Below are 27,596 nucleotides of genomic sequence, written 5' to 3'. Positions count from 1 at the left end.
AGCTGAATTGTTGGTAAAGTATTTTTGCCTTTCTGGATGCTAGTTGGACATGAGAGTCTGCTTTGAATTACGTGTGTTTGCTGGTTTCTGCTGGTCACATTTACGAACTGCAACAATACTGCAAGAGCTGTATAAATCAGATTTAGTCAAATGTGTGACATAAATAAAGAACGAATCCTTTGTATGTTCTCACACACAAATTAATGCCTACCACCAGTTGATGTAAGTGACCAGCGGGTGATGTTAGGGACATGCCTTCAGTGAATGAATCACTGAAAGAAGAAGACATCATTCAGTGGACACAGTCTCTGTTCTTGTGAAGACACCTAGTCAATGGATAAAAGGGCCTCCGAGACCGTGGCTTGCCGGAAGGGGGCGTGCTAGGCCGCGGCACTATGATTGTGACTTCCTATATATCCGGTTCAGCTCGGAACAGGGAACCAGACACGAGAGAAACACGGACATATATAGTGTGACACACAGTGGTGCAGCCATGTGCCACACGTCGTGTTGAGTCCACAGTTGAACATTTGTCCACAGGTGTTTGCTGTCATTATGATCGTGGTTTGTTTTTGTAGTACAAATATACTGTATCGCATTTAGTGTCATTTTGCGCCACGTGTCGCTGAATTATGGGGAAATCAAAGGTAAGTAACGGCCTATGCTAACAGGTTAGCATTAGCTGATTATACTAAAGAGACTTAAAGAACTGTCCTTGAGTGAAAAGTGTAGCTTGTGTTAAATGAGGAAATCATATTATAGCTGTGATGGTTGGTGGATGTGTGATAACGTTAGCATAGTTGGTTGACATCCGCATTAGCCACATTTGGTTAGCCAAGTCAACGTGCGTTTAAATCGCGTTGTCCTCAGACTCTTACTTTCAAATCATTCCAGTGTTATCGAAATGTTCTACGCTCACGTCGTGTATTCGTGTGTGTTTTTTGTCAGACCAAGAACCAGAAGAAATCCCGAGTAGCCGCGAACCATGTGGCCGAGCACACGTACGGAGCTGTACCCCACTCCTTCGTCTTTCATCGGGGTCAGATCGGGAAAAACGTGGGTCAGCTCATCCTGGACGTGCGGAGAGTCCTGGAGCCCTACACCGCCGAGTCTCTGAAGGTCCGGAACCAGCTGGCTCCTCAATATGACTGACCACATTGCACCATCCATATTTTCTACATGTTTCTGTTATCCTTACTTGTCATTACTTTCTGATGCCTATTTGTGACTCTTGCTGCTGTAATATTCCAAATTTCCCATTATTGGACTAATGAAGGATTATCCTAGTTTAGCTGCAGGAAGAGCCCACAGTGCTGATTTATTTAAACACTATTTTAAATTTGTATGCTTTTCCTGAGAAAGTGTAAAATCAGTTCGTTAATATCAGGTTATACCAGTTTCATTGCCTGATCGTATTGTTTTTGTCACCAGGTTAGGAAAAAGAATGTGCTGAAAGATTTCGTGGCCATCGCAGGACCCCTGGGAGTGACACACTTCATGATCTTTAACAAGACACCCAGCAGTATCAACATGGTGAGATTAAATAATACTTTAGGACTTTGATTGTATTTTTCCTTTTCAAGTCATAATGTATCTAACAAAGTATTTCTCGTCCTGTCAGAGACTTGCTCGACTTCCCAAAGGTCCTACCCTTCATTTTAGAGTGCTCAAGGTAAAGACCGCTTGAAATCATCATTAAGAATTGAGACATGGGCCCAGATGATGAAGATTTAATATTTTGACTGTCAAGTGATGTTTTTCAAAGTAAACGCACTGATGTGCCCAAACTGACCACTATTTTGAACCATTTCTTCCCCCCCCCCATTTTTAAAAACTCTCAAACTTATTTTTCTTTCAGTACTCTCTCATCAAAGATGTGGTTTCAACTCTGAAGAAGCACCGGATGCACGAGCAGCAGTTCTCACATCATCCACTACTCATCCTCAATAACTTTGGAACTGACGGCATGCACATTAAACTCATGGCCACCATGTTCCAAAATATGTTTCCATCCATTAATGTGCACAAGGTACGTTTTGCCAACTGAACCGTTGCCTTAGAGACAGTTAGACCTAGAGGTTTAAAGCCTTGTTGGCATGATGAAAGTATAGTCTTCTGATTTCACCTGACGAATTGTCAAAAGTAAACGCTTTCTGACGTTTAAGGCACAAATGATTCTTTGCTTTCAAAGTTGAAGTCTGAATTCATGTGATAACTGCGGGGTTTTTTTTTCCAGGTCAGCCTCAACAACATCAAGAGGTGTGTGTTGCTGAATTACAACACAGAGTCTCAGCAAATAGAGTTTCGACATTAGTAAGTAAAACTGTTTTGTTATTCATACTAAGATGGACGTCATTGTTTTCTCAGTTCACAGTTGCACTGTTTTGGTTCTGGCAGCTCTGATGACAGAGATGTAACACTGGCCATTAAACCAATTTAGTCTGGATAATTAGAATTATGTCACAGTATTTCATTTTTTAAAGGAAAAACAAAAAAAGATTGATTCAATATTACTTTTCATGTATCAAATCTTGAAGTGACGCTTGGGCTCAGATGATGACAAATCAGGACTTGACTGTTCAGTGATGTGTGTTCAAAGTAAACGCACTGATGGGGCCTTGTCACATTAACTGTATTTATTGCCATTTATTGATTCGATTTCAAAGTGACTGAATATGATCTTGTTGCCACCCTGCAGCAGCCTGAAGGTTGTCCCCGTCGGCATGAGCCGCGGAGTCAAGAAGCTGATGCAGGAGAGGTTTCCCAACATGAACAAGTTCGAGGACATTAGTGAGCTGCTGATGAAGTAAGGTTCTACTGAAGGTTTAACTCGTGCACTCCTCCTGAGGCCACAGGGAACTACGCCCCCTCTGCAGCTGTATTATCTGCAGAATTGTTGACATGGAGTTGTGTCTTTTGTGCTTTTCTCTCAGGGGGGCGAACCTTTCAGAAAGTGAAGCAGAACAGGACGGGGAGCACAACATCACCGAGTTGCCGCAGGTGTACTCTGGAAGAGGCAACATGCCATCCCAACAGAGTGCTGTCCGTTTGACGGAGGCGAGTATGCAGAGGGAGTTTGTTTAACAACAATGTTCAGATGCTGCTGGGATGTAAGCTGAATTTTGTGTTTCATTTTTCCACAGATTGGTCCTCGCATGACTCTGCAGCTGACGAAGATCCAAGAAGGCATGGGAGAAGGGAATGTCCTCTATCATACCATGAGTGAGTCCTTTTGCATTCAGTCATCTCTCTGCTTGCTGTTCAGGTGTACATGATGAAAGAAACACAATATGAATTTCATGATTTCTCTCTAAAAGTAAACGCTTACTGATACATCTGCAGCTTACTTAGTGTGATCTACACCCAGCAAACTGTTCCTCACCAGAGATTTTGTTTTGAACTATGTTTTTTACAGTCTCCAAGACAGAGGAGGAAATACAGGAGATCCTGAACAGGAAGGAGGCCCAGTTAAAGGAGAAGGCGGATCGGAGGAAAAAGCAGGCGCAGAATGTTGCTCAGAAAAAAGAGAAACGAGAAGAGCACAAGTAAGTTGACCTTGAAGATTATTTAAATCTTCTGCCTTCGATTTATTTTACATTTGGCCTAATGTTAGTTTTTTTTTTTTCCATCCTCAACAGGAAGAAGAGCCTGGAGGGCATTAAGCGCAAACGCGATGAGGAAGAAGATGACAGTGAGGTGGAGGATCCTGGGATGCAGGATGGTCAGGTAGCTGCTCCTGAATCAGATGATGAGGTGGAGTACTACAGACAGGCTGTCGGAGAAGAGCCAGATGAAGGTGAATAATGTTGGACTATAAAATGTTGGCGCTTTATTCCTTTATTTGTTATTATTAAGTTATTGACCAAGATTTCCTTTTTCTTTTTGCAGACATGTTCCCAAGTATCAAGAAGAGGCGGAGCTCAGAAACGTCCTATGGACCTGCCAGGAAGAGGACGCCTTTTGCTGGTAAATCAGGGAGAAATGATGGAAAATCTAAATCACCAAGGAGAGGTGGTCCAGGAGGAGCGCAAAGAGACAAAACAGGAAAAGGTTTTAAGAAATCCGGGGACAGGGAGAAACCATTTGGAAACAAAATGAAGCCTGGAGGAAAGGCATTCGGAGCTAAGAAATTTGGTGACAGAGAAAATAAATTTGGTGGAAAGAAGAAATTTGAAGGAAACAAAACGTTTGGAAAGAAAAGCAAGGACCAATCATTTAAATCTAAAGGTCAGAAAAGCAAAGCTGGCTTCAAGAAGAAAGGTATGGGAGCGAAGCAAGGATTCAAACAGAGGAAGGGAAAAGGTTGAGCCCAACCTTCTTCCGTGACTGGGACATTGAATGTGTTATGACTTTGAAGCACCAGGTGGCAGCAAGTATCCATTTTGCCATCAGTGCCTCAGCCTGTGACCATATGTGATGGTTGTTTTCAGACTGTTTACTGCTGAACATCAGCAGGGGGACATGAGTAAAGATGAAAGTTGTATATTTTCACACTGTATGAAAAAATATTGAAAATGTACTTGTTCAATAAATTGTTTAAAATATATCTTTCTAGCTTGGTGGATGAAATAAACACGGCAAAATGCAAATTACACATAAAGTTGTATCATAGTAAGACAAAGCATTAATAAGACTAGTGATGGGACTAACAATGAAACTAGTAATATAGAGTAATATTGATTGTGAGTGTGCTGAGCAGGCTCTTGGGAGCAGTAGAGGGCCGGCAGTCACATATATTGAGACTGCATCTCTGAGGGCAGAGAGATTGGTAAAGCACAAAGCATGATGGGATAGACACTGAGTTAGTATCATGCACCAATGGGATATGAAAAGGAGAGGAACGTCATCAGTGTTGGACCAAGAGCCCAAAAACCTTGGGATGGTCAGACACAAACCTGAGCCAGCTCTTAAAACAATCAAACTTTCTCAGTCTAAAAGTGAGAGTAGAGACAAAGGTGAAAGAGGTTCAAATCAGTGACAGGGTTTCGGTATTAAAGAATGATTTTTTTTATTTTTTATGCTTTGATAAAGTGCTGATATTCAGTAGAAATAATGTTAAACGACAGGTTATGAATTACTGAAGCACTTTTCTCTGAATTTAATGATGCAGTGATCGACAGAAATTCAGAAAAGTAGGTCTAAACTGTGATTAATACACTGCTCCAAAAAATTAAGGGAACACCTCAATCACACATCAGATCTTGATGAATGAATTATTCATTTACTGATTTCCAGTCTATAATTTGTTGAGAACAAAATCTAACAAAGTTCAACAGCAACCAAAATCATTAACCCATTGAGGGCTGGGTTCAAAATCATACCGAAAATCAAAGGAAAAGTCCAACTTGCGTGACTTATCAAAGCCACTCATAATCTTACTCAGTACTGTGTATGGCCCCATGTACCTGTATGCACAGCCGACAACATCTGGGCATGTGCCTGATGAGTTGGCGGATGGTGTCCTGTGGGATCTCCTCCCAGACCTGGATCAAGGCATCAGTGAGCTCCTGCAGTCCTTGGCGGTACTTGGTGGCCTCGGATGCACCGATTCATAATGTCCCAAAGGTGCTCAATTGGATTTAGGTCAGGGGATCTGTCAATCTCTGAGGATTTCTTCGTGGTACCTAACAGCAGTCAAGCTGACTATGACATGGAAGTCTATGTGACCCTCCATGGATATGTCTCCCCAGACCATCACTGACCCACCGCCAAACTGGTCGTGCTGGATGATCACCACAGCTTCTCCAGACTCTTTCACACTTGTCACATGTGCTCAGCCTGAACCGGCTCTCACCTGCCAATTCTGGTGTTCTCTGGCAAAGGCCAATCGAGCTGCGCGGTGCTGGGCTGTGAGCACAGGTCGTCGGGCCCTCATGCAACCCTCATGGAGTGTGTTTCTGACAGTCTGGTAAAAAACATGCACACATGTAACCTGCTGGAGTTCATTTTGCAGGGCTCTGGACAGACTAATATCCCTGAAATGTAACTGGCTTGGTGTTATACTGTGATGATTAACTGTTCATTTTTTTGGAGCAGTGTATAACCTAACTTCATTACTTATATTGTAGAGCAAAGTGTAGAATTTTGAATATACAATATGACAATGTGCTGTATTTACTGAACAATCACATCCTCAAGTTATGTGTCATCCTTATTTCTTTTCACAACAAGAAAATATGATTTCCTGAAATTTCTGCAACAAGTTTGAGAAGTTAGAAAGATCAGACGCATCAAGAAAGAGTTATAGAGGACACAGCTCAAGTCAGAGGCTGTGTGAGTGGGACCGGTAATTCACGGATCTTGATTAAAAGAATCTGGCACATTTAGGGGATTGACGAGTTTCAAACTGTGATAGATCATTTGTTTTTCTCTTGCTTGACTCAAAACTGCATAAAATCTAAGTGATTTTATGTTTCAAAGTGAAGAAATGGGTTATAAGCTTGTAGATGTTTGTATTTTGATAGTTCATATTGTATGCATTAACTAGAATGGACTAGTAGAGCAGTCCCTATACATTCAATCAAGCTGCACCAAATTACACACACTCATAGATATTACTTTTTTCATCAAGGTCAATTAATTCTTTCCTAGAAAATCTGTGAAAATATTGGAGAACGCCTTATCTTGCAATGTTAAAGAAAGTGATAAACAATTCCTGAGTCTACTCCCTGATCTGGATTCACACCAAAATTTATTGAGCTCTTCCCTGACCCGTAACACATAATTCAAACTTCTTCTTGGCATAGGTAATCATGAAGAAGTGTAGGTTTGAGATGTTTGTGTAAATATGGATTACAACAAGCAGCCATGACGATAGCAGCTGTTTTCCAATTGTGTTTCAGTTGAAGTCAAGACGCTCGCTCTGAAATGTCACACGTCTGATTGCTGTTGCAACACTGTGCAGATAAAACCTGTAACGCATTTAAACCCTCAACACTTGTCATCTGTCTCATGACCCTCACCACAACTGTCTGCTATTTATCACCAGTGGGTTTTCAAATGCATGGGTGTCCTCACAGTTTTGCTTCTTCAAATTGCGAAACTCTTGCAGAGGATAAGAGGAACTTTTAGATTCATATACAGAGCTCCAGCCTCTCACTCACATTTCTCCGCTCAGGTCAGCGTGTTGAGGTTTTGTCTCATTTTCTTACTTCAGAAATTAACACTCTGGGTTTCTCTGCCACGGCACACTGCGCTGCAAAATCTGCCTTTCAGTAAGTAGAAGTTGACATTTTAATTTGGGATTTTATAATTGATAAATCATGTTTCTTTATAAGAATGTAACATTTAACCAACAGTTAATATCATTCCAGATTATTATGTTTAAAAATGTTTTCTAACTTCCCATAAGGAAACATATGAATCAGATATGAGCTATTATTAAACATGTGTCAAATACCTCCATTTCTAGATATATGACAACTAAATAAACTTCAGCCGAAAGCAAGATGGTGCACAATTTCTCAGACTGTGAGAAGTTTCAAATGGCCCTGCTGCCCTCAGTCTACGGGGTTGAGTTCATTGTGGCCCTGATAGGAAACCTCTTTGCCTTGTGGCTGCTGGTGGTCAGAGAAAGAAGGAACTGGCACACCGGCGTTGTCTTGTCCTGTAATCTGGCCATCAGTGACCTGCTCTACATCCTCACCCTGCCTCTGCTGATTGTCTACTACTCACTGGGGAAACACTGGATTTTTGGGGACGCTGCATGTAAGATTGAGAGGTTCCTCTTCACCTGCAACCTCTATGTGAGCATTTTCTTTGTCATGGCGATAGGTGTGAACCGGTGTGTTGCCCTCATGTTTCCATTCTTCACCCGTTCCTATGTGCGGCCTGCCCACGCCAAAGTCGTCAGTGTCGTCATCTGGCTTGTCGTAGGAGTCATTTCCTGCCCTGTGTGGAAATTTGCCACCATTTGCCGAAATGTGCACACCAACAAGACTCTGTGTGTGTCCTTCTGTTCCCACAATCCTGCAGATGAAATCCCTCACTTCACTTACAAAGTGTTTCTGGCTGTGTTTGGGTGCCTTGTTCCCTTTATGGTGACTTTCACTTCTTACTGTATGGTGATTTGGGTTGTGTGGAAAAATGTCAGTATAACAACACTGGAGAAACGCAAGGTTGCTCTGTTGGTCGGATCGGTGGTTGTGCTGTATGCTGTTTCCTTTTTGCCATACCACATCTTTCAGACCTACCACCTGTATCTCAAAATCAAGGATCCTACCAACTCTGTGTGCTGGGTCTACAACATGTACCAAGTGTCAAAGGGCCTGGCAGTTCTGAACATGTGTCTGCACCCAGTCCTTTACATGGCTTTGTTTGACAGTATGAGAGAAGCGTGTTGTGGGAAGAGCTCAGTGGAAAACTAAGCTGCTGTCTGATGACTTTTCTGTGATGCACAGCCTCATTTTTTTTTTAAATATAGAGACTTTTACACAGGAATTATTTCCACAGGATATCTCACTTTGAAGACTTTACTTCTTAGCCAAATTATTTTTTCTGCATTATCAACTTTGACACATAACCATCTGTAATAAACATCTTTGTTGCTGTAATGTGCCTCATTTCAGTTTCAAACATATTTGATTATCATTTTCCTCATGCACTTCCTTTATTTTTATTAAATAAAGAGGCCAAAAATTTGTGGCAGGTATTTGGCCATGAACAAAAAACACAAAATAAAAAAAGTCTGCAGACAAAATTTAGTCTTGTGCAATTTTCCCTGAATAGTGAAGTGTGGCATTAAGCCAACATAATCTTTCTCAGTAAGGTTTTTCAGAAGTTGAAAAAAAAAAATTCTTCCCCATAAAAGTAACAACTGTTTTGCATTGTTTTTTATGATGGTAAAATCAACATGTTTCATTTGTTGGTCAGACCAATAATTAATCAATCAAGAAAGGTCAGATGTATTGATAATGGTGTTTGCAGCAATGTGGTAAAACACACCATTAAAATAAATGAATTCAAAGTAAACCTCAATGATCAACACTAGATTTGGAGACAGATGCTCTTTGCAAGACTGGAGTCATGAGGATAGAGGATCAATATCACACAATATAATTTCAATGTCATTCAGTTGTACTATAGCCGTGCAAATTAAATACATAATGCATCCAACTTTTTCAGAGCAGCCCTTTTGACACTAACTAATTAACGAATCACTAAATACCATACCAAGTACTTCCAAAATGGCTGCTGTGAAAAAGGATCTATTAATCAAATCATGCAGACCACAATAATGTCAGGATTTGCCTGCATGGTTTGGTGATCCATCTTTAATCTCATGTTCAACATTGAAACTCTCTGCTGATGATGATTGTTTCATCAGCATATAAAACTAATATAATAAAACGAGGTTTGAAAACAAGGGCGACATAATGCACGGCTCTTATTGTGAAGCCGAAAGTTAAACAGAAATACTACTTTTATTGCGAAGTTAAAGTACCGGAAACGCGTAGTGGCGGATCCGCTCGCTTCCTGCGCTCCTTCCGGTCCTGAAGCTAAGCTAGCTGAGACGATGCCGTCGATTGAATACGACGAGTGAGTGTTACCAGAAACGTTTAAATAATATCTGCTGCCACCGGATGTTTTTATCCACCGATCTAAATGTTCATGTCACCCTCTCTCCCTCAGCTCCAAGCCCAGCTGGGCGGACCAAGTCGAGGAGGAAGGAGACGAAGGTAACGCGCTAGTTAGCTTTGTTAGCTTTTATTAGCACATCTTACAATCTGGAGCCCAGAGGAGGAGGCCGGCGAGGCGGCTTCGACTTCCACGTGGTTGCCGGACATTAAACTCCAGCTTACATACACCCATCATCGGATGTGTTCATGCCCAACTTTAAACATAACTTAGCCTGACTGACATTAACCGACGATTCTTCGATCTAACGGGTGATCGCCCAGTGGACGGTGACGCAGGCTGTCAATCAGTCACACGACAACTTGGAGTTAGCGAGCCCAGCGCTAGCATGCTATCTATATTCCTGGCTTTCTGTGTTAGATTTAAACTGAATATGTAACTGAGGTTGCAGTTGGAAATTCAAATATATCTTTCTTCACACTGATCCATTTCAGAACTATGCTGTGGAGATAACAAGCTATCAAGCATACACAAGTTAGGGACGGCATAAAGTCATTTTATACTCTAGTTTTCAGACTTGAGTCCTGATAAACATTTCCCCACTGTCATATTTGGTGCAACATCACCTGTGTATGTTCATTGTAAATCAGATCAACACAAAGGGAAGAGATCAGGAGAGACATCGTCTTTGCCTAACACTGAAATTAACCAGATGTTGCTTTCACAGGCACACTACCATCTCCAAAGGAAACCATCAAAGGAAACATCAAAACTATCACCGAGTATAAAATAGATGAGGATGATGGAAAGAAGTACAAGGTAAATGTGACTCATTTGTTAATGTTAATCAGTTAGTTTTTATAGGACAACGTTTAATGTTTGCAGCAACAGCAAAGTAAATAGTTTTATGGTGCATATACTTGTGCTATAAGATCAAGATTATGTTACAGGTATATTTATTAGCTTATCTTTCACATATCAGTATCCTAGTTGTCAACATAATGGTGTTTGTATTGTTGATTTACATTCTAATTTTACAATGTTATGTTATATGACTTGGAAAAGCAGCAGATTTAATCACTCGTTGGTTTTATATCACAGGTTTTTTGCCACTCTTGGAAGTAAAGTTTATTTTCTAGCTGTAAAAATAAATGTTAATGGTCATAGCACTTTCTCTCATTAGAGTTTGGACAAACTATGCATCATCACATTTGGGTTAATTGGCTCATGAGGGCCATTTGTATTTATATACATTATAAAAACACTGAAATATGTATTTTCTGTCCTTATCTTTAAGATTGTGCGGACTTTCAAGATTGAGAATAGAAAAGCCTCAAAAGCTGTGGCCCGGAGAAAGGTTAGTTTCCAAACTGATTGTATTTGAAGCTGAATTTACTTAAAAGTAAACGTGACTCTGGCTGAAGTCAGTTGCTGATGCATTCGGTTGTTCTCTCATTTCAGAACTGGAAGAAATTCGGTAACTCTGAGTATGATGCACCTGGTCCTAATGTTGCCACCACCACAGTCAGTGACGATGTCTTCATGACGTTCATCTCCAGCAAGGAGGTAAGCCGGCAATGTTGGCGACTGACTTTTGTGCTGCTGCTGCTTACTGACGTGTCACATTTCTTAAAATGCCAACAAACAGGTAGTTTCATTTGTAATTCACTGTGACTGAGTACAGTATCTTGAAACTTGCAGGATTTGAACGCCCAAGACCAAGATGAGGATCCCATGAACAAACTGAAGGGACAGAAGATTGTGTCTTGCCGAATTTGTAAAGGTGACCATTGGACCACCCGCTGTCCGTACAAGGACACCCTGGGCCCCATGCAGAAGGAGTTGGCTGAACAGCTTGGACTTTCCACCGGAGACAAGGACAAGCCTGCTGGATCTGGTACATCACCTTTCCTTTTTGAAAAATAGGACTTGTTTTTTGTGCAGTCAAGACTCTGTGGCAGTTTTTTCTTAAATTTGACATGATTGTGGTCTGTTTTCCCTGTGTAACCAACAGAACCAGAGCCTGCACAACCTGCTCAGAGTAAGACCGGCAAGTATGTCCCTCCTAGCCTGAGGGATGGAGGCACGCGAAGAGGGGAGTCTATGCAGCCTAACCGTAGAGGTGGGTGGTTTTTTTGGTTGTGCATGTTGGATCCATGAACCCACTCTATACTTAAACATTATACAGCAGCAAGACTTATTGCTCAGAGTAAACAACTGTGTATTGCCTGACAGCTGATGACAATGCCACCATCCGTGTGACCAATTTGTCTGAGGACACCCGCGAGACGGACTTGCAGGAGCTTTTCAGACCGTTTGGCTCCATCTCGAGGATTTATCTGGCCAAGGACAAGAATACTGGACAGTCGAAGGTCAGTGTCCATGTTAAGAATACAAAGATGTGCACATTGAATGTTAAAAGGAAAAGGACACCAAGAACAGAAGAGTTGTTATATTAGATAATACTAATTGGTAATTAAAAGAAACGTGGTCCAGCTCTCTGATGCATGAACTGCTTTGCTTCCTGCAGGGCTTTGCCTTTATCAGTTTCCATCGTCGGGAGGATGCATCCAGAGCTATTTCAGGAGTGTCAGGATTTGGATATGATCATCTTATTCTCAATGTTGAATGGGCCAAGTAAGTTAATTTTCAGTTTTGTCAAGTAATCGTAAGTTTGTTATTTATTCTTGCTGCTAACGTTATTTATCTCTTTGCAGGCCATCAAACAACTAAGGAATCTGGCAGAATATATTCCGAGATGATGCCAGATTTGATTGTTGTGGTAAAATATGGCTGTTACCAAAAGAAAATAAAGAGTTATTGTGGTCACAATTTCTTGATTATTCTTTTACTCAGACTAAAACCCTCAGTTCTTACAGTTAAAGGTAAGCCAGAACCATATCAGAAGTACAGATGTAAGTGGAAGATGAGCTTTTAAATTCCCATCAAACCACTTATGTGCTAGTTTTATTTTGTGCTGGGCATACAGTAACTATTTTGTCCACTATGCTATTTAGCATTATCATTTTTCTGAATACCAGTAATTACATAATTTCTGAAATCCAGTAATTACATAATTAAGCAGCTGTGGTTGATGCTTGACTTCAGCGGCCTAAAATACTAAACCACTAAATATCCCTTGTAGAGATTGCAAGGTTTTGACAAATCTCACTGGTCTCACAGTACAGTGTAATTAAAAAGGTCTTTCCACAGAAAAAAAAGTTTGAAAACCCCTGATTTAATCCAAGGAAGGAAGTGTATAATAGATGTATCATATTCAGATTCTCTAAGATTTCATTTTATGAAATTTCACAGGGTACACGGTTTTCTGACAAGTCATGAGTCCGATAAACAACAATCAGGGCCTATATGGACGACAGCATCATACACCAGATGGTTGCTAGGGAAACCTGAATAAATCACATGGGCTAGAATGAGGATTAATCAATAAAAATCAGAGATCAGACCATAGGTTCTACATTAATGGAGAACCAATTTCAACAGTTCCTGAGGAACCTATGAAAAGCCTTGGATGATACAAGCAGGTCCAGCAGCTGAAGCAAGATGTCAGCAGTGGCCTTAACATCCACAAGTCCATGCTTCCTGGCTTGCTAAAGCGCTGGTGCTAACAGTTTGGCCTGTTACCGACTGATGTGAGAAAGTAGTCCAGAGTCCCAAGATGTCTGAGCATCATCGGTCTGTATGGACACAGCCTAATCGAGCATCTTGTTCTGTGGGAGTTTACATGCATCAGAACAAGGCTTGAGATTACCCTCAGTGTCCGGAGACAAGTCCATACGGGGTGTTGGACATCACTGACAACAGGACTGACATGGACACCAAAAGCAGTACTCCAGCACATTAATGACGGCCACGTTCATGTCAGAAAGTTTTAAAACCCCTGATTTAATCCGAGAAAGAATTGTACATTAGATTAATCACATTCAGTTTGTCTCTAAGGATTTGTGAAGATTGTATTTTATGGACCAATTCAAATCAGACATTCCAGAGTACATGGGTGATAACAACCAAGTTATCGCTTCCAGCTTTACAATGATTGAATCCACAAGCATTTGATTTCATAAGAGCTTTATTTGAAATATTACATATAAAAACTACATACAATTTAATCCATATTAGGTGATAATTTCCCAACAACGTGATCAAAAGCACATTTTAAAACAACATTGAAAGGGCACTGCACAGAATGCCAACGGTGGCCACTTAGTGACACAGATAAAAGCCAGCTTATTTAAAAGAATTCATTGCCCCACACAACAGCATCAGGATTTGTGGAACAGATTCTTGCTGGGAAGGTGACAAGGGACTAATCAATGACTTCCATCTTCTCCTGTTTAATATTCTCTGTGGAGGGAAATAAACACATGTGAAAAGGAATTCAGCATATTTAAATAGTGACTCCATCAGGAATAACAAAAACAAATAGAATTTGAGAGAGATTAGTTACCTGTTGCTTGTTCTTCCTTTATTCTCTCCAACACACACTTCTTAATCTCCAGGCCTATGGCCCTGGAGAGTGGAGGGGGCACAGCATTTCCAACCTAGGAGGCAGCAATGAAAAGCTTTATATTACTTAGTCGTCTCAAACTTTGACATAATCACTTTACAAATGGATTCCAAAGCATTCCCAATGTCAGTAGTACATTTAAAAAAAAAAAAAAAAATCTTTTAACAAACAAAACCGTCACCAATTACACATGTTGGGCTGTATGACACTAAAGTCTCTATTAAGTTTTGGAAGAAGTCATGGTATTACCTGTCTGTGTTTGTCCAGGATGTTTCCAAAGAAGCGGTAGGTGTCAGGGAATCCCTGAGAGCGAGCACATTCCCTCACACTTACCACTCTGTGCTGCTCAGCATGCAGAACACGGCCCTGAAATTATGGACGGAAATCTGTTACAGCTATAAATTTGCCTTTAGTATGATTTCTGGGTTTGCTGAAGTTTTAGCAAGTGGATCTTCATAACTAGTGTCATGTGAGATAATCCTCTTAATCTGTTCAGTTAGTTTTATAATGTAAATGAGATACGGTATAAAGAAAGAGCTCTGAACACATTTGTGCCGTTTTGAAAGATTTTGGCTGAAAATAGTTTTTTTTTTTTCCCCCCCACACTCATTTTTACAAAAGGCTGATTTACCTGCTTGCCCATAGGTTCAGGGTTGGTGACAGTTGTGCTGAAGAAGCCATCCCACTCCAGTCTGCCGTAGAGTCCAGCCCAGTGATTGTGACGGTTACCAGTGTGGGGCAGACACCAGGGGATCAGAGTGTTAAACTGCCTGTCTGCAGGGTCGCACTGCGTCCCTACACAATGCAGAAACATCAATTAGAAACGCCTCCACTCGGCGAACTGTTAGCTTTGTAAAGCTCTTTAGTCAAGTTAAAAAAAAAAAAAAAAAACAACAAATCTGCATACCTCCTGCACAAGTGCAGACACCTCTCAGTGCACCAGTGCTGCTGCGTCCATTCTTTTTATCAGGGTGTGTGTAGCGCAGTTTCTTGGTCATGGTGCCATCTTTCAGCCGAACCTCTATGTTGGGCAGATCCCTCCAGTCAGAGCCTGGAGCCAAGGGGATGTGACGCATCCGAGCCTCAACCAGGGCGCTCATGTCCTGAGAACAAAGATGCATCTTTCGTTATCAAGCTAGCAGTTTTAATAGAAGAGGAAGCGATACTACAGGACAAATACATTATGTTAATGCAACTACAAAGTCAAAGCACACAAGTGTGACGCAGCTCACCTTGCAGATATGATCTTTGAGGATAGGCTGATACTGTGTTCCTCTGATCTGCCTCTGGAACCAAGACTGAGGTTCCCCATTGTAGGAAATCTCCAGCGCAGATGCACCATTGCGAATCTCTGGCAGGTCAGACATGGTGTCACGGACAGTGATGGTTCTGTAGATTCCTCCATTACCTCTGTTGTCAGACAGAGAAAGTTAGTCTAATGACATGTCACACCGTGGCATTGTTACGATACATTTAAGATGTACAATTACAAATTAATAGTTTTCTACAGAACATGTTTTACATTACCGTGTGACATTACTGACGTATTTCTTTTCATCTACCACCACGCTCAGAGAGCAAGCTCTGGGAGCAAACACATGCAGAGGCTCGGGATAGCGAGGCAGCTTCTCTCCAGGAGCTGCAGCCAGGATGATCGCCCTGCGACGGGTCTGAGCAACACCATACTGACCAGCCTGTTGAGGAAGGGAGTACTGAAGTCAAATCTACTACATAACCAACATGTTGAGTCATAAAAATACATGCATGAATGACTTATTCTCATGTGGTAAAGAAATGAGAACCTTATTTTCAGCTGACATCCTCACATTTTTAATTATTCAGTAGAACGTGCTATTTCATAACTATTAGGTCAAGTTTATGCGTTTCCCCTTTTTCTCCTAGGTTAAAAATATCCGGTTAAATTTGATGGGATGATCCCTCTCACTGCCAACAGTTACATGTGAACCTGGATACCCTTTGTAGCCAAGTTTCTCCTAATAAAAAGGTACAATTTGGAATCATTATTTCCTCCTAACTAGAAATACAATAGTCAGTATAGTAAGACTCACCTGAAGGACACCAAAGGTGCACTGGTAACCCATGCGCACAAGACAGCGCAGGGTCAGCTTTAGGATCATGGATTTTTTGAACGACACAAAGTTCCTAACATTCTCAAGCAGGAAAAACTTGGGTCTGTAGTAGTCACAGTAACTGCAACAAAGAAAAAAAAAAGGGTTTGAATGTGCACTAAAGGATCATATGGGAAATAAAAGCACAATATTTAGTCAGAGCAAAAATGAGAATCTGCTTTGAGACACTGACCTGAGATAGGAGACTACAAGAGAGTTCTTGAATTTGGAATAAGTGCGAGAATTGAAGCGGTTCATCCCACTGAACCCTTGGCAGGGAGGTCCTCCACACAGCATCTCCACATCACCCTTCTGTGGCAGCTTCTGGCCCAGGGAATTAGTCTTCTCTCCAGACATGACCAACTTCAGCAAGACGTTGCAATCCTCCGTAAACACTGTGGTGCCAGGGTTGTTGAGCCTGAAGGCCTGTGCTGCAGGCTCCCACATCTCAATGGCCCACAGCGTCTCAGAGATACCTAAAGATAACCCAAAAATCATATTTTCACCACCACACTAAAAAGAACATCTGCAGCTACTGATATGAATTTTATTAGTAAAACATAACAAGCATTTACCAGCCTGGTGGAAGCCTTCAGAGAGTCCACCACAGCCAGAGAACACGTCCAGTGTGCGATATTTGGACACTTTAGGAACCTGTGGTTCATTCTGAGAGTCCTGTGTTTCCTGAGCAGCTGAAGATTTCCCTTTGCCCTTACCTTGTAGAGAACAGAACCATTGGTTTAAAATTCCAATAAACAAAATTAAGAATACATTTGTGCATTCATCTCTGAATTTTTTTTTACCTTTCCCTTTGCCCTTTCCTTTGCCTTTATGCACAGTTGAGCGAGCATGATTTGGAGGGTCTTCAAAACTTTTAGATTTTGCATTATAGGCCTGTGAGAGGGGGGATATGTATAAGATTAAATGTACACTCCATTAAACATGATCAATGTTGTCTACTTTCACAATAGAGATTTTCAAATTTCCATATAAATAATTAGCTTTACAAAATTGAGACTTACAAATTGAATTGTCCGTTATTGATTTGATCAGCAGAGTTAGCACTAACACACTGTACCTCCAGGAAGTAGAAGCGGTCAGGTCCACCACTGGAATAGTCCTGGACAGACTCATTCAGGTCTTCAGCATATTCTACTTGACAGTGGCCTAGCACCTCGGACATGCTGACGGTAACTTCTTCATCACTCCAGTACAGCTGATTGATATCTGTGTGGTAACTGGATTTGACGCCTTTGTGAGTGTTCTCAGGCCTGGGAGACGAGATGAGAAAAGCCAGTAAATAACAAAAAGCCATGAGTTACAGACGAAACCTAGAGAAGACTTCTTTAATTCCTTATACCTGTAGAACTTGTAAAGTCGCAGTTTGACCTCAGACATGTCAGATTTCCCATTGCTACGCCTGTGACAGAAGATCTCCTTGATGCGCCCAATACGGAAGGGCTCGGGAGCATCTAGGTTTGAGCCCTTGATGTAGTCAGAGGACTTTCTGTAATACTCTGGATACAACTCCTCATCCACATCCTCTTTTCTGTGGGAGCGCTTCACTGGACTAGCTGGTTTAACACTAAGGGCCAGAAACAGAGGCAGTGAGTCCCATAAACATTTTTATCATCCTAAAAGTTTTAGTACGTAACATTTTTTCAATAACTTTACTCACCTGAAATGAAAAGCCTCAGAAGGCAAATACACTCCATCTCCCACTCTAAACTGCTCCCCCTTAAAGCAGGCCACCGCATACAGAGCCTTAGAGTCGCTCGCTTCATTCCCTAGGGGCTCAAAAGCACGAGGATTTTCCCGTTCGGCTCTCTCTTTAGTCCTTTCACAGCTGCTGCAGAATCTAGAGGCAACAAGAGCATACCTACAAGGTCAGAATAACATAAGAAAAAATTATTTCAATAAAAATACAAATGCATGGTGCTTACCTGAACTTGCAGTCTGATAGATTGGTGGTGGTGGGAGGCGTCTCAAAACGGGCAAAATCTGTGTCGTACCAGAACTGATAGAAAAAACTCTTCCCGTCATCGTCAATCACCTTGATGTCAACATCCATGCCACCCTAAAGACAAACGCAACAATGGGATGAGGAAACATTATCACTGAAAGTAAATTAACCTGCTGTCAAGATAACTTACCTCCATAAACCAGTTGTCAGACGGGGGCTTATACATGATGTTCACTTTGCCTTGGACGTAATTGAGCTGCATGTCTTCACACTCATCCACGAGGACGAGCTCCAATGGATCAGACGACTCTCCAAGCACTGTGTGAGTCCCACGAAGGAACCAGTGGGCGTGGAACATCTTTCCACTACCATCCTCCCACAGGGATGTGATCCTGAGAACGAAATCCTCATTAAGATCATACCAAACCCCTAACAAAATGCCATCAAGGAATGAGCTTTAAAAAAATAAATAAATTTAAAAAAGTCACACCTTGCCAGATACAGGGGGGTGGATGGATCCTCAGATGAAACAGAGACACAGTCTCCCACCTCCAGCACTTCATCGTTCACAGAGACCTTCTTGTAGTAATGCTTCTTTCCCTCAGTCTGAAGAGGGTAGGAGATTTACTTTATACATTTACTGCTGGATAGGAAAATAAAATCTTAACAACCAAGAGGGGAAGAAAAGAAATACCTGAACAGGTTCTCCAATCCAGTTTAGTTTGCACTGACTCTGCTTCTTCCTCTTAGCCTGAGAAACCTTTTTGCCCTTCTCCACTGGAACATCTTCCTCTTCAATGTTCTCATCATCTTCAGCCTCCTTCACTGCAAGGTTTGGGCACCTAAACAGAGGCATGCGAAAGAGGAATTAACAAGAGGAACTTGAGAAGGCCAGAGGAAGACATTGCAGATGTTGCTGTTAAATTCGTTCTATTTTCTGTAACTCCTGTAGCGAAAGAGGAAATAAATATGCACCGTGTATATAAACATTTTAAGTGCAATAAATAATTTGGCCATATTTTAAATGTTCAGTATTTGAGATATTCTTGTTTGAAAGATTCAGGTGAGACTCTGAATCTGTTCCCATAGTATTTGTGATCAGAGACTGATTTATTGTCTGCAGATTTAAGACCAACTGCTGACAGACATGCTCACCTCCTCTGCTTGCAAGCCTGCTTGCTTTTGCCACTTCCTCCAAATTTGATCATGTCCTTGCAAGCTGTACACTTGCCACAATCAGGAGACTGGCAAACCTGAAGGTAAAAAAAAAAAAAAAAAGAAGACATGTATGGATTTCAATTCCCAACCACAGGAATTGTACATTGCAATAACTAAATGTTGAAATCGAGTTTCACTCTGGGCCACTTACCTCACAGACACCACAGCGCTGTCTTTTGGCTCCACTCTCTTTATCATTCTGCTCTATCTGGTCAGAGAAGAAAGTATCAAAGATCTGGTAGACCAGCTCAGTGGTAGTTGCCTTTGTCGGCCCCTTGCTGTCCTTCTCTATCTTTGTTGGGTGACGAATGGCCTGTCTTCTGGCAGCTCTCCTGTCAGGATAAAGTTTGTGTTCAGAGGAGAAGTACATGGCGAGCGATAGCATTATGAAGCCCCTGGCCTTCAACACACCACAGCATCAGGCCATGCAACATATGAAACAAGCAAACAAAATCCAAACAGACAAGATGTACAAGGCAGAGTTCCCGATAGATGCAACTGGCCAACGAACTTTCTCAACATTCTGGTCTGCAGAGAAAACGAGTCAAATAAAATATTTGTTGCTATTCGTTTTCCTTCATCCAAGAATAAGCTTTGATGTTTGAGCCCTTTATTAAGATCATTCTCAGTTATTTCACCGCTGAACTCTTAACTTCTCTTCTAAATACTGTTCGAGTACCTCACTAAATTAAACTGAGGAGCTTTTATATACTGTTACTTATTGTATTTATTGTGATTAACACATGACTTAATGCATTAAGCTAAAGAATGTACAAATCAGAGGATTACCACTTAGCACCAACATCTTCACAGCAAATTTTTCAAAAATAAAGTTTAATTTTTTAGGATTAGTCCATTTTACTCCATGACATTATACCGTACATCAAGATTCTTCTCTAGATTTTTATTTAACCAGTGAAAATAATTTGTGGACACTGTCCACACACGCTGATGTTACACATCGCCAGAATTAAAATTTACTATAAAACAAACACATTTCCAAAAAAGTAAAAGCTAAATAAAACTGGGAATACAGTTCTAGCGTGAACTCTGGTATGATGTTCTGTTCGTAAAAGCTTCTAAATGCCTCACACTAACACACCACCATACAAGCTAAGGATGCATTCATAACAAGGCCTACCTACCAGTACAGCAGCATGCTGCATTAGGAAATGTCAAAGGATTGTTAGACATTGGGGAGAACAAAGTGAGGAGCAGAAAAACAGGAATAGAAGCAAAAAAACAAAACAAAAAACCAAAAAAAATTGGAAAACTATTAGGGAAATGAGCAGCTTCTACAAATCTGCGACGATGAAGAGTTTTTACATAAGTTAAATATACAGCATGGACCATGAGTAAGTTTGTTTTCATTACTTTGATTGTGAAGGTTGCAATAAACTGAATTTCAGCCGAGTCTGCTGCATGATAAAAGAAAATTATTTTTGATTTTTTGCCATACCTCTTCCCGAGAGTGACTCCAGCAAGCTTGATCAGGTCTCTCATACACGGTGTGACAATGATTGGCTGCTCATCAGAGTCGCCAGCCTCGTCGTAGCTCTCCACCTGCTCCACCACAAACTGAGCATGGCGCAGCAGAGTGTCCTCAGTGAAGCAGTTGAAGTTCAGCCCTGCGGGAGGCACCGTTGTCTGAGGGCAGCAGGAGGAAAAGATGGTCAGTGTCCTGGTGTTATGATGCAAACATGAGCTATGTTCTCTTGAAAAGATTCTGATTTTGTCTGTAAATACTTCAAAGGTTATGAAATACAAATCAATACCAGCCATTGTTCTCAAATTGCTAATGGTGTTTCATTTGTACTATTTGTAAAAAAAAAAAAATTGAAATTGAGTAATTGTTGCCATAACTTATCGACACAGTTTCCTGAAAATTAACATGTTTCACTAAGTTTACCCTTAATGCAAAAGATAGATAGATTACTTTATTCATCCCCGAAGGGAAGTCGTCATATCAGCCGGTATATTTGAATAGAATAAAATACTATAAAATAAAATATTGAGGTAGAAAGAATAAAAACACAAGATGAATAGGTAGATAAGATAAGGTGCAGTGGCAATATGATGGTAATAGTACTAATGATATGATGTAATGTTGTTAGCCAGTATATAAAAATAGTACAGTATATATAGTATATAATATAACATAATATATATTTGTATAGATAGTAATTATACCAATATAATAGCAGTATATAGTAATAATGGCAGCAACAGTATATATAATAATAATAGTAAATATAATAATAATAATATGTATAAATATGTGTATATAGACTTATATATACAAAGAGTATGATATAATATGATATATAGTAGAGGTATAAGTATTTGACTATACAATAGATATTATACTATCAGTGTGCAAAAAGACATTATTGTATAAAATGATATATAATATCAATATGGTTTAAATTAACACATATCGCCATCACAACACATTAAATTAACACATCACATATGATGTGAAGTAAGTATTCCAGTATATGGAGCGGAGTGTTGTACAGAAGGCCTGAAGTTGATTAAAAACATCTTTTAAGAAGAAAAAGAAATTCCTCATAAGACTGTATAAGCACATTTGAAGGGGCCAGATTTATGTTGGGTTTATTCCATTCACACAAGAACTCACCTCAATCTTGTTCAGAAGGTCTTCATAAGTTGTGTCAGGATTTTTCTGGAGGAATTCCACCACTATCTTGCTCATGTAGATCTTCTCTTGCATCAGTGCAAAGATGGGCGCATACTCCTCACTCGGATGCATTAGGATGTAATCAGCGAAAGCTGTATAACAAAGAGATTATCAGTCTTTAGTACCTCATGAATGAAGAGGGGAAGCTAAATTTAGAGCAAAAATCTAAAAACTTTGCTACCTGTAGTGAATCCAATTAAAGCCTTTTCTCCGCCATCAAAACCAGTGATCCACCATGCATTGACGGGTCCAAGCTTCTTCGCAGGAACACCACCTGTGAAGAAAGAAAAAAAGATTCACTGTTATTGGTACCAAAAGAAAAAAAATAAACAAGAAACTCACAAGTGTTCTGATTCTTGAAATATGCAATTTCATACCATCCAAGCAAGGGTTGTCATCATAGATTGGTTTAACGACACAGCTAAAGTAGAGCTCTACATTCTTCTCAATCAGTCCAGAGTCAAATGGACAAAGGTGGCCACGCTTATCATACACACTGCAAGACAAAATGGATAAAACTTAACTGTCAAAAACCACAGACTCCACAATTAAATGCAATAGAAGAAAGTCATATTTGCTGCAGTAAACTAGGTCAACAATCAGTTACCTGAAGTTTGTAATCTTGTGCTGTGGCAGGTCCTCATAACTCTCAAATCCATCCTCATTTGAGTCAAACAAGGAGAGCCGCTCATCTGTTAACATTTCTGGTTCATCCAGCTGAGGATTAAGACGAATGGTTTTACTTCTCAGTACAAGTAATATTTAAAAGAAACAATGTTCTTGAATAACCATAAAATTGATATTTCTCACCGCATTATCAGGATCCCCTTGAAAAAACTTAAGATCTGAATCATCCAGGTATTGTCTGCAGTCTGGACATTTTGGTGGCGGTGTCTACAAATTTCATAAAATAAGATTAACATTACATTTCATTTCCTGTGTACAGAAATGCTTGCAGCTGTGACATTGAGCTGAAAGAACCAAATCATTACCTTTGCAGCAGAAACTGTCTTGACAAGCTCGCTCTTTGATTCTTCTGGAGCAGTTCTGGATGAAGTAAAGTGTTAGTAAATTCATCTGTAGGAGCTCCATCCCCATCGGTAATGTTCAGAGGAGAAAAGACTTACTTTTCATTGGTGTCCACTTTGAGACGTTTCTCCTCCCGAGTCTACAGATTTAAAAGATTGTGCGGTGTTAAATATAAAAGATTTGTATCAGCTCTTAATGTTTAAAAACACAGGTACATAAGTGCTTTACCTCTTCAGCATCATCTTCCTGCTTCAATTCGTTTTGCCCATTAGTAGATTCTCCATTCAAATCTTCAGACTTGCGCTTTTGACTGCAAGACAGATTTACATTGAAACAGAATGCAAAAACATTTTTAAATTTGAGTTTCTTTAATTACTAAAAATGTGAATGAGAATGTATAAAGCACAAAACAGAGCTTATACGCACACTTTGGAGAACATTGACAAGATGCTTGGCTGTTTCCCACCATTTCTTGTAACCCTTGCACTGGCTGGAGACTCTACAATAAAAAAAATAAAAAAATCTTATACCACAGTTTAAAACCATTTAAAATGTCATTTTCATTTATGAATGCAGATGCATGTTAAAAAATAAGAAATCTGAAAATCACTTTTGGCGTCAGAGTTTGCCTTGCTCCTGCGTCCGCCCTTCCCTTTAGGAGCAGTTGGTGACTTGACAGCCTCCTCTTCCTCCTGAGCATCCATGGTAACATCTTCAACATCCTCATCTTTGTGGGAACCGTTAGTGAGACCATTTGTCTTTGCGTTCTGCTCCACGCCATCAACATGTGAACCATTTTCAAGATTGATCTCTTTTCCCAGCAAGGCCTTTACTTTGGAGATGTAAACCTCCTGAGGAAAGTGACATACATCACATCATTGATGAAATTGTGAATGGTAAAAGTTGTGGGATTGGTAATGATTGAGATATCAGTCACCAACCATTGAGATCTCTGAACTTTTCATCTTGTCCTCCAGGCTGCTCAGCTGGTCCTGGGCATCAACATGGAGAAAGTCTTGCACCAACTTGAGCTTCTCTTTGACACAATCCTGAAATGGCATTTTAAGAAAAAGACAAAAAATAAACCACTAAAAATAAAATTGTCTTTAATTGCAATCTGCTAACACCATATGATTCCAATCTCTGCCCAAGATCAGGGCCCTAAATCAATTATTTTGCAAAGTTGTGACAGTAAAGGTGACAGGCTTCTGCTGTTTAAGCCCCTCGGGTGCAAAACTCCGTCTGGAGATCTCAGGCAGACAAACTCAGTATGTTCTTTATAATCTCTTCGGACTCACTTATTGCAAGACATTGTCAAGTATAGATATGGCTGAAAATAAAATATTTTATCTTGTTACTTTTGGAATCAAATACTTGCATCATGTGTTTTATTGAGAAGTTTATTGTTTTATTGCACATTGCAACATTATATCAATAAAGTTTTTAAGAACAACTTGATTTCTGAGTGTTATGTTCACAATAGTGCTAAAGATGACGATAAAAAACTGATGTATTCCTAATACTTTGGGAAGTAATAGCACCAATTTGTCTTTAAGTCATGAATGGTATCCATGGAGCAGCACATGGCGTAGCACAGTTCACCTCTTTGCTATTAAGAGTTTCAACTTCTCATGTTATATTGGACGTTATAGATTTGAGTTGTGAAAGCAATTAGTGTAATGAGCTTCCCTTTGATATGACACCATGCTGTGAATCTGCAATCACGTTCAATGGACTATTGGAGCCACAAACTATCAACAGTTAGTGGGCAGCTGGAGCATCACTTGTGGAAAAGGCATGGAGGCGCTCAGGTGCAGTGAGACACACACAACCCACCTCGTCTGAAACCCCATCCTCATCCAGCACCTGCAGCCTGCGAACAAAGAACACATCAAAACAACGTTAGCGAGTGTGCAGCAGAGGAAGCACCATCACGGACAGATGACTCCCGTTAATCACAGTGTGACAGCCAGCTAGCATGAAACACAGGGAGCAAAACTTCCCGAGTGGCGCCAAATCTCTCACGCTGCTCCATCCATTGACAGGCTGCGAGATGCTAGCTGGCTAACGTAACAGAGGGAGGGGGGGGGGACTCTGTATGCGGCATCGGCCAACGACGAGCTAAGGCTAGCTACAGCTGCTAGCACAGACAAAAGGTAACATGCGAAGACATTGAGAGCAGTATTGTTCACCAGCCACTGCTGCTGTCATTGTCATCGTATCGCCACTGTCTCTCAACCAAGACGACGAGCTGCATCCATGCTACATCACAGAATGTTATTAGCATCGGGGGTTTACTGACGTTACCTTTTCCTGACATCCTCCGGCAGAGACAGGGAGGTCCTGGCTGGCATGGTTAACAGCTGGCTAAAAGCGTAAAACGAAAGAAATTTAAAAACGGCGTTAAAAGTGCGTTAAAATTGCGTTTGAACCCGCAAGTGTTGACGGCAGCGCGACTCCACTGTGACCGTCCGTCTCGTGCTGTTTCCCGCAATGGATGCTATATACAGTTCGGGCGCGCGGGCCCGTTTTTTCGCGCGGAAACCCGGGTGTTGTGGACCAAACCACGGCACTCATCCATGGGGGGAAACACTTCCAATGTGGGACGTGGTAAGTCTCTCGAGATTGTGTTACTTGCGTTGTGACCACGCATTTGACATACAACCACTCATATATCAAATACCGCCATGATTGCCAGGTGGTTGTGTTTTTTGGAATGTATGATTTCCTTGAAATGGACGATTATCTGTTCCCCCTTCACCCCTGCTGTTCGCCAGATGTTGTAGACAACGGAGCAAGCGGAAGTGATACGAGTGTTGTTTACTAATGAGCAATAATCACATATGTTTTGTCTTGTCCACCTATTGTTGTGCAGTTCTGGACCTTTGCAGCTATTAAATACAAAACTCCGTCATAAACAAGAGTTTACAGGCAGCAACAGAAGGGAAGAGTCCTTATATAAGATTAGATCACACACTTCTGAATGACACATTGTTTACTATGGTGACACGTAGTAATTTTGGGATTAAAGACTGAACATGTAATCTTCCATTGTAAATTCCTGTATGAAGCAGAAAGACAAAGCTTGGAGTGTGATCTAATGGGGGTTTGGGAGACAGAAGGTGAGATAAAAAGAGACATCAGGGAGGCACTAGTTCCCTTTTTTTAAAGACACAGGACCGTTTGGTGGAATCTGAAGAAAATGTGTTAAAGATTGAGTGTGTAAGATTTAGGTAATCCTAGTGATGTTTTCAGGATTAGGTTGTAATCATCTAAATTGTGCAAATTGTTGTTTTCTCTACCCTAGAATGGGCCCTTTATATTTAGATAATTCATATTTGCAAAGGGAGCGGGTCCTCTCTACGGAGGCTGCCATGTCTTTTTTTATGTACAGTAGCCGAGACTGGACAAACTAAACACCTTTTGATTTTTTATGAAAACTGAAGACTACCGCAGGTTCTCTCTCATGTTTGGAAGGGGAGGGTGAGTACACGCTCTTGTACAGTAGGTGGCGTTATGCACCTTGACTTGTTTGTGATCCACCAGTAAATCAAGAGAAGACCTTTAACACTGTCTGAATAGTGGGACAGACAATCTATCCTTTAATTCTTTTCAGATTTTAATTTATATGGATGGTCTCCCAAGGAAGGTGTCGAACCTGGTCAATATTTTCTAACTTAATTTACAGTGAACTAATATTATTTGGGGACTTGGACTGCCTGTCGCACAAAACATTGCAGAAGTCACCTTAGACTATGAGAATAATACAAGGTTTTTCATGGGGATTTCTGTGATTTTAGCAACAACACAATAAATTGACTGACTGAGAAGATAATCAATGATAAAAATAAACATCAGTTGCAGCCATTAAGTAGACAAAGCTTTAAATATCCAACTTATATTCCAACTTCTAAGCTATAAGTAAAGGATATGGAGAAACAGCCTTCATATCTGGCTTTGTTTCTATTTCACCACAAGGTGGCACTATGTCATAGATCATTTGAAAATAGACATCTGAGACTTTTCAGGTTGGCTGAGAATCCTCATGACAAATTTCCAACTAAAGACTTCTCTCAAAGTGGGAACAAAAGCTGATGTTTTGGTCAGTGGTTAAAGTTAGGGTAAAGTTAATATAAAGCAAGTTGTAGTTATGGTTCACATTAGGGTTAGTCTCCAGGGAATTAGTTCAAGTCCATGTAATGTTCCCCAAAGCGATCTGTGACAATCTATATGTGTATTTACATAATCTATAGAGATGATTTGTGAAATAGTATTAACAGTAATCAGTCTTTTGCACAACTTCAATGTTTTTGTCCACAACCTCACCTTTAGGCTTCTGAGTCTGATGTTATATCCTGCAGGGCACTGGAAAGACTTGGCCAACTTCCCAGCAGCGCACCCTCCTGGGGCTGATTCAGCCAGTGTTCCCACCCAGGAATCCTGGATGTCTGA

The 27,596-nt window shown here is 40.6% G+C and overlaps 3 protein-coding genes across 5 annotated transcripts; 2 read left to right on the top strand and 1 right to left on the bottom strand.

The window, feature by feature from the left end:
* The first annotated feature begins 441 nt into the window (after positions 1-441).
* Positions 442-8,552, top strand: ppan (peter pan homolog). Its single transcript, XM_020094733.2, has 14 exons — positions 442-647; positions 949-1,119; positions 1,432-1,533; positions 1,622-1,672; positions 1,859-2,029; positions 2,237-2,313; positions 2,699-2,806; positions 2,934-3,057; positions 3,144-3,222; positions 3,416-3,545; positions 3,639-3,796; positions 3,889-4,306; positions 5,384-5,522; positions 7,434-8,552. The coding sequence occupies exons 1-14, from the start codon at positions 633-635 to the stop codon at positions 8,364-8,366; spliced, it is 2,676 nt and encodes an 891-aa protein (XP_019950292.2). The 5' UTR covers positions 442-632; the 3' UTR covers positions 8,367-8,552.
* A 337-nt stretch (positions 8,553-8,889) lies between these two features.
* Positions 8,890-12,408, top strand: eif3g (eukaryotic translation initiation factor 3, subunit G). The gene is made up of 10 exons (XM_020094407.2): positions 8,890-9,537; positions 9,631-9,677; positions 10,304-10,395; positions 10,874-10,933; positions 11,038-11,142; positions 11,278-11,473; positions 11,591-11,698; positions 11,812-11,948; positions 12,107-12,213; positions 12,294-12,408. Exons 1-10 carry the CDS (start codon positions 9,515-9,517, stop codon positions 12,307-12,309), a joined length of 891 nt encoding a protein of 296 aa, XP_019949966.1. The 5' UTR covers positions 8,890-9,514; the 3' UTR covers positions 12,310-12,408.
* A 1,240-nt stretch (positions 12,409-13,648) lies between these two features.
* Positions 13,649-27,494, bottom strand: dnmt1 (DNA (cytosine-5-)-methyltransferase 1). 3 transcript variants are annotated; one of them, XM_069524659.1, is made up of 35 exons: positions 27,471-27,494; positions 24,981-25,017; positions 24,086-24,193; positions 23,755-23,995; positions 23,571-23,643; positions 23,373-23,454; positions 23,243-23,283; positions 23,108-23,162; positions 22,926-23,009; positions 22,723-22,832; positions 22,493-22,611; positions 22,297-22,389; positions 22,056-22,207; positions 20,874-21,061; positions 20,560-20,574; positions 19,566-19,746; positions 19,352-19,449; positions 18,891-19,038; positions 18,687-18,802; positions 18,387-18,588; positions 18,177-18,310; positions 17,912-18,091; positions 17,594-17,818; positions 17,312-17,504; positions 17,037-17,127; positions 16,809-16,949; positions 16,427-16,709; positions 16,174-16,315; positions 15,632-15,798; positions 15,337-15,514; positions 15,012-15,207; positions 14,736-14,899; positions 14,354-14,470; positions 14,045-14,138; positions 13,649-13,941 (listed from the first exon to the last, which is right to left on the bottom strand). In XM_069524659.1, the coding sequence occupies exons 3-35, from the start codon at positions 24,107-24,109 to the stop codon at positions 13,904-13,906; spliced, it is 4,365 nt and encodes a 1,454-aa protein (XP_069380760.1). In that variant the 5' UTR covers positions 24,110-24,193; positions 24,981-25,017; positions 27,471-27,494; the 3' UTR covers positions 13,649-13,903. The 3 variants fall into 3 exon arrangements, with proteins under 3 accessions (XP_069380760.1, XP_069380759.1, XP_019950178.1); XM_069524658.1 differs by lacking the exon at positions 27,471-27,494 and adding an exon at positions 25,452-25,691; XM_020094619.2 differs by lacking the exons at positions 20,560-20,574; positions 27,471-27,494 and adding an exon at positions 25,452-25,691.
* Between the last annotated feature and the right edge of the window lie 102 nt (positions 27,495-27,596).

The sequence above is a fragment of the Paralichthys olivaceus genome, chromosome 5 (genome assembly GCF_024713975.1).
Source record: "Paralichthys olivaceus isolate ysfri-2021 chromosome 5, ASM2471397v2, whole genome shotgun sequence".
In the NCBI taxonomy this organism is placed as follows: Eukaryota; Metazoa; Chordata; class Actinopteri; order Pleuronectiformes; family Paralichthyidae; genus Paralichthys; species Paralichthys olivaceus.
This window is presented reverse-complemented; position numbering and strand designations above follow the sequence as displayed.

What these genes read in the sequence shown, in the direction of transcription:
- ppan (XM_020094733.2), top strand. An exon ending in CACCCAGCAGTATCAACATG is followed by an intron (nt 1,534 to 1,621) that starts GTGAGATTAAAT and finishes TCGTCCTGTCAG; the next exon opens with AGACTTGCTCGACTTCCCAA. An exon ending in ATTAGTGAGCTGCTGATGAA is followed by an intron (nt 2,807 to 2,933) that starts GTAAGGTTCTAC and finishes CTTTTCTCTCAG; the next exon opens with GGGGGCGAACCTTTCAGAAA.
- eif3g (XM_020094407.2), top strand. Translation starts at nt 9,515, where the DNA reads ATGCCGTCGATTGAATACGACGA. An exon ending in ATGATGGAAAGAAGTACAAG is followed by an intron (nt 10,396 to 10,873) that starts GTAAATGTGACT and finishes CTTATCTTTAAG; the next exon opens with ATTGTGCGGACTTTCAAGAT. An exon ending in TATGCAGCCTAACCGTAGAG is followed by an intron (nt 11,699 to 11,811) that starts GTGGGTGGTTTT and finishes ATTGCCTGACAG; the next exon opens with CTGATGACAATGCCACCATC.
- dnmt1 (XM_069524658.1), bottom strand. Translation starts at nt 25,498, where the DNA reads ATGCCAGCCAGGACCTCCCTGTCTCTGCCGGAGGATGTCAGGAAAAG. An exon ending in CACAAGATTACAAACTTCAG is followed by an intron (nt 22,612 to 22,722) that starts GTAACTGATTGT and finishes TTTGTCTTGCAG; the next exon opens with TGTGTATGATAAGCGTGGCC. An exon ending in TACGTCAGTAATGTCACACG is followed by an intron (nt 15,515 to 15,631) that starts GTAATGTAAAAC and finishes GTCTGACAACAG; the next exon opens with AGGTAATGGAGGAATCTACA.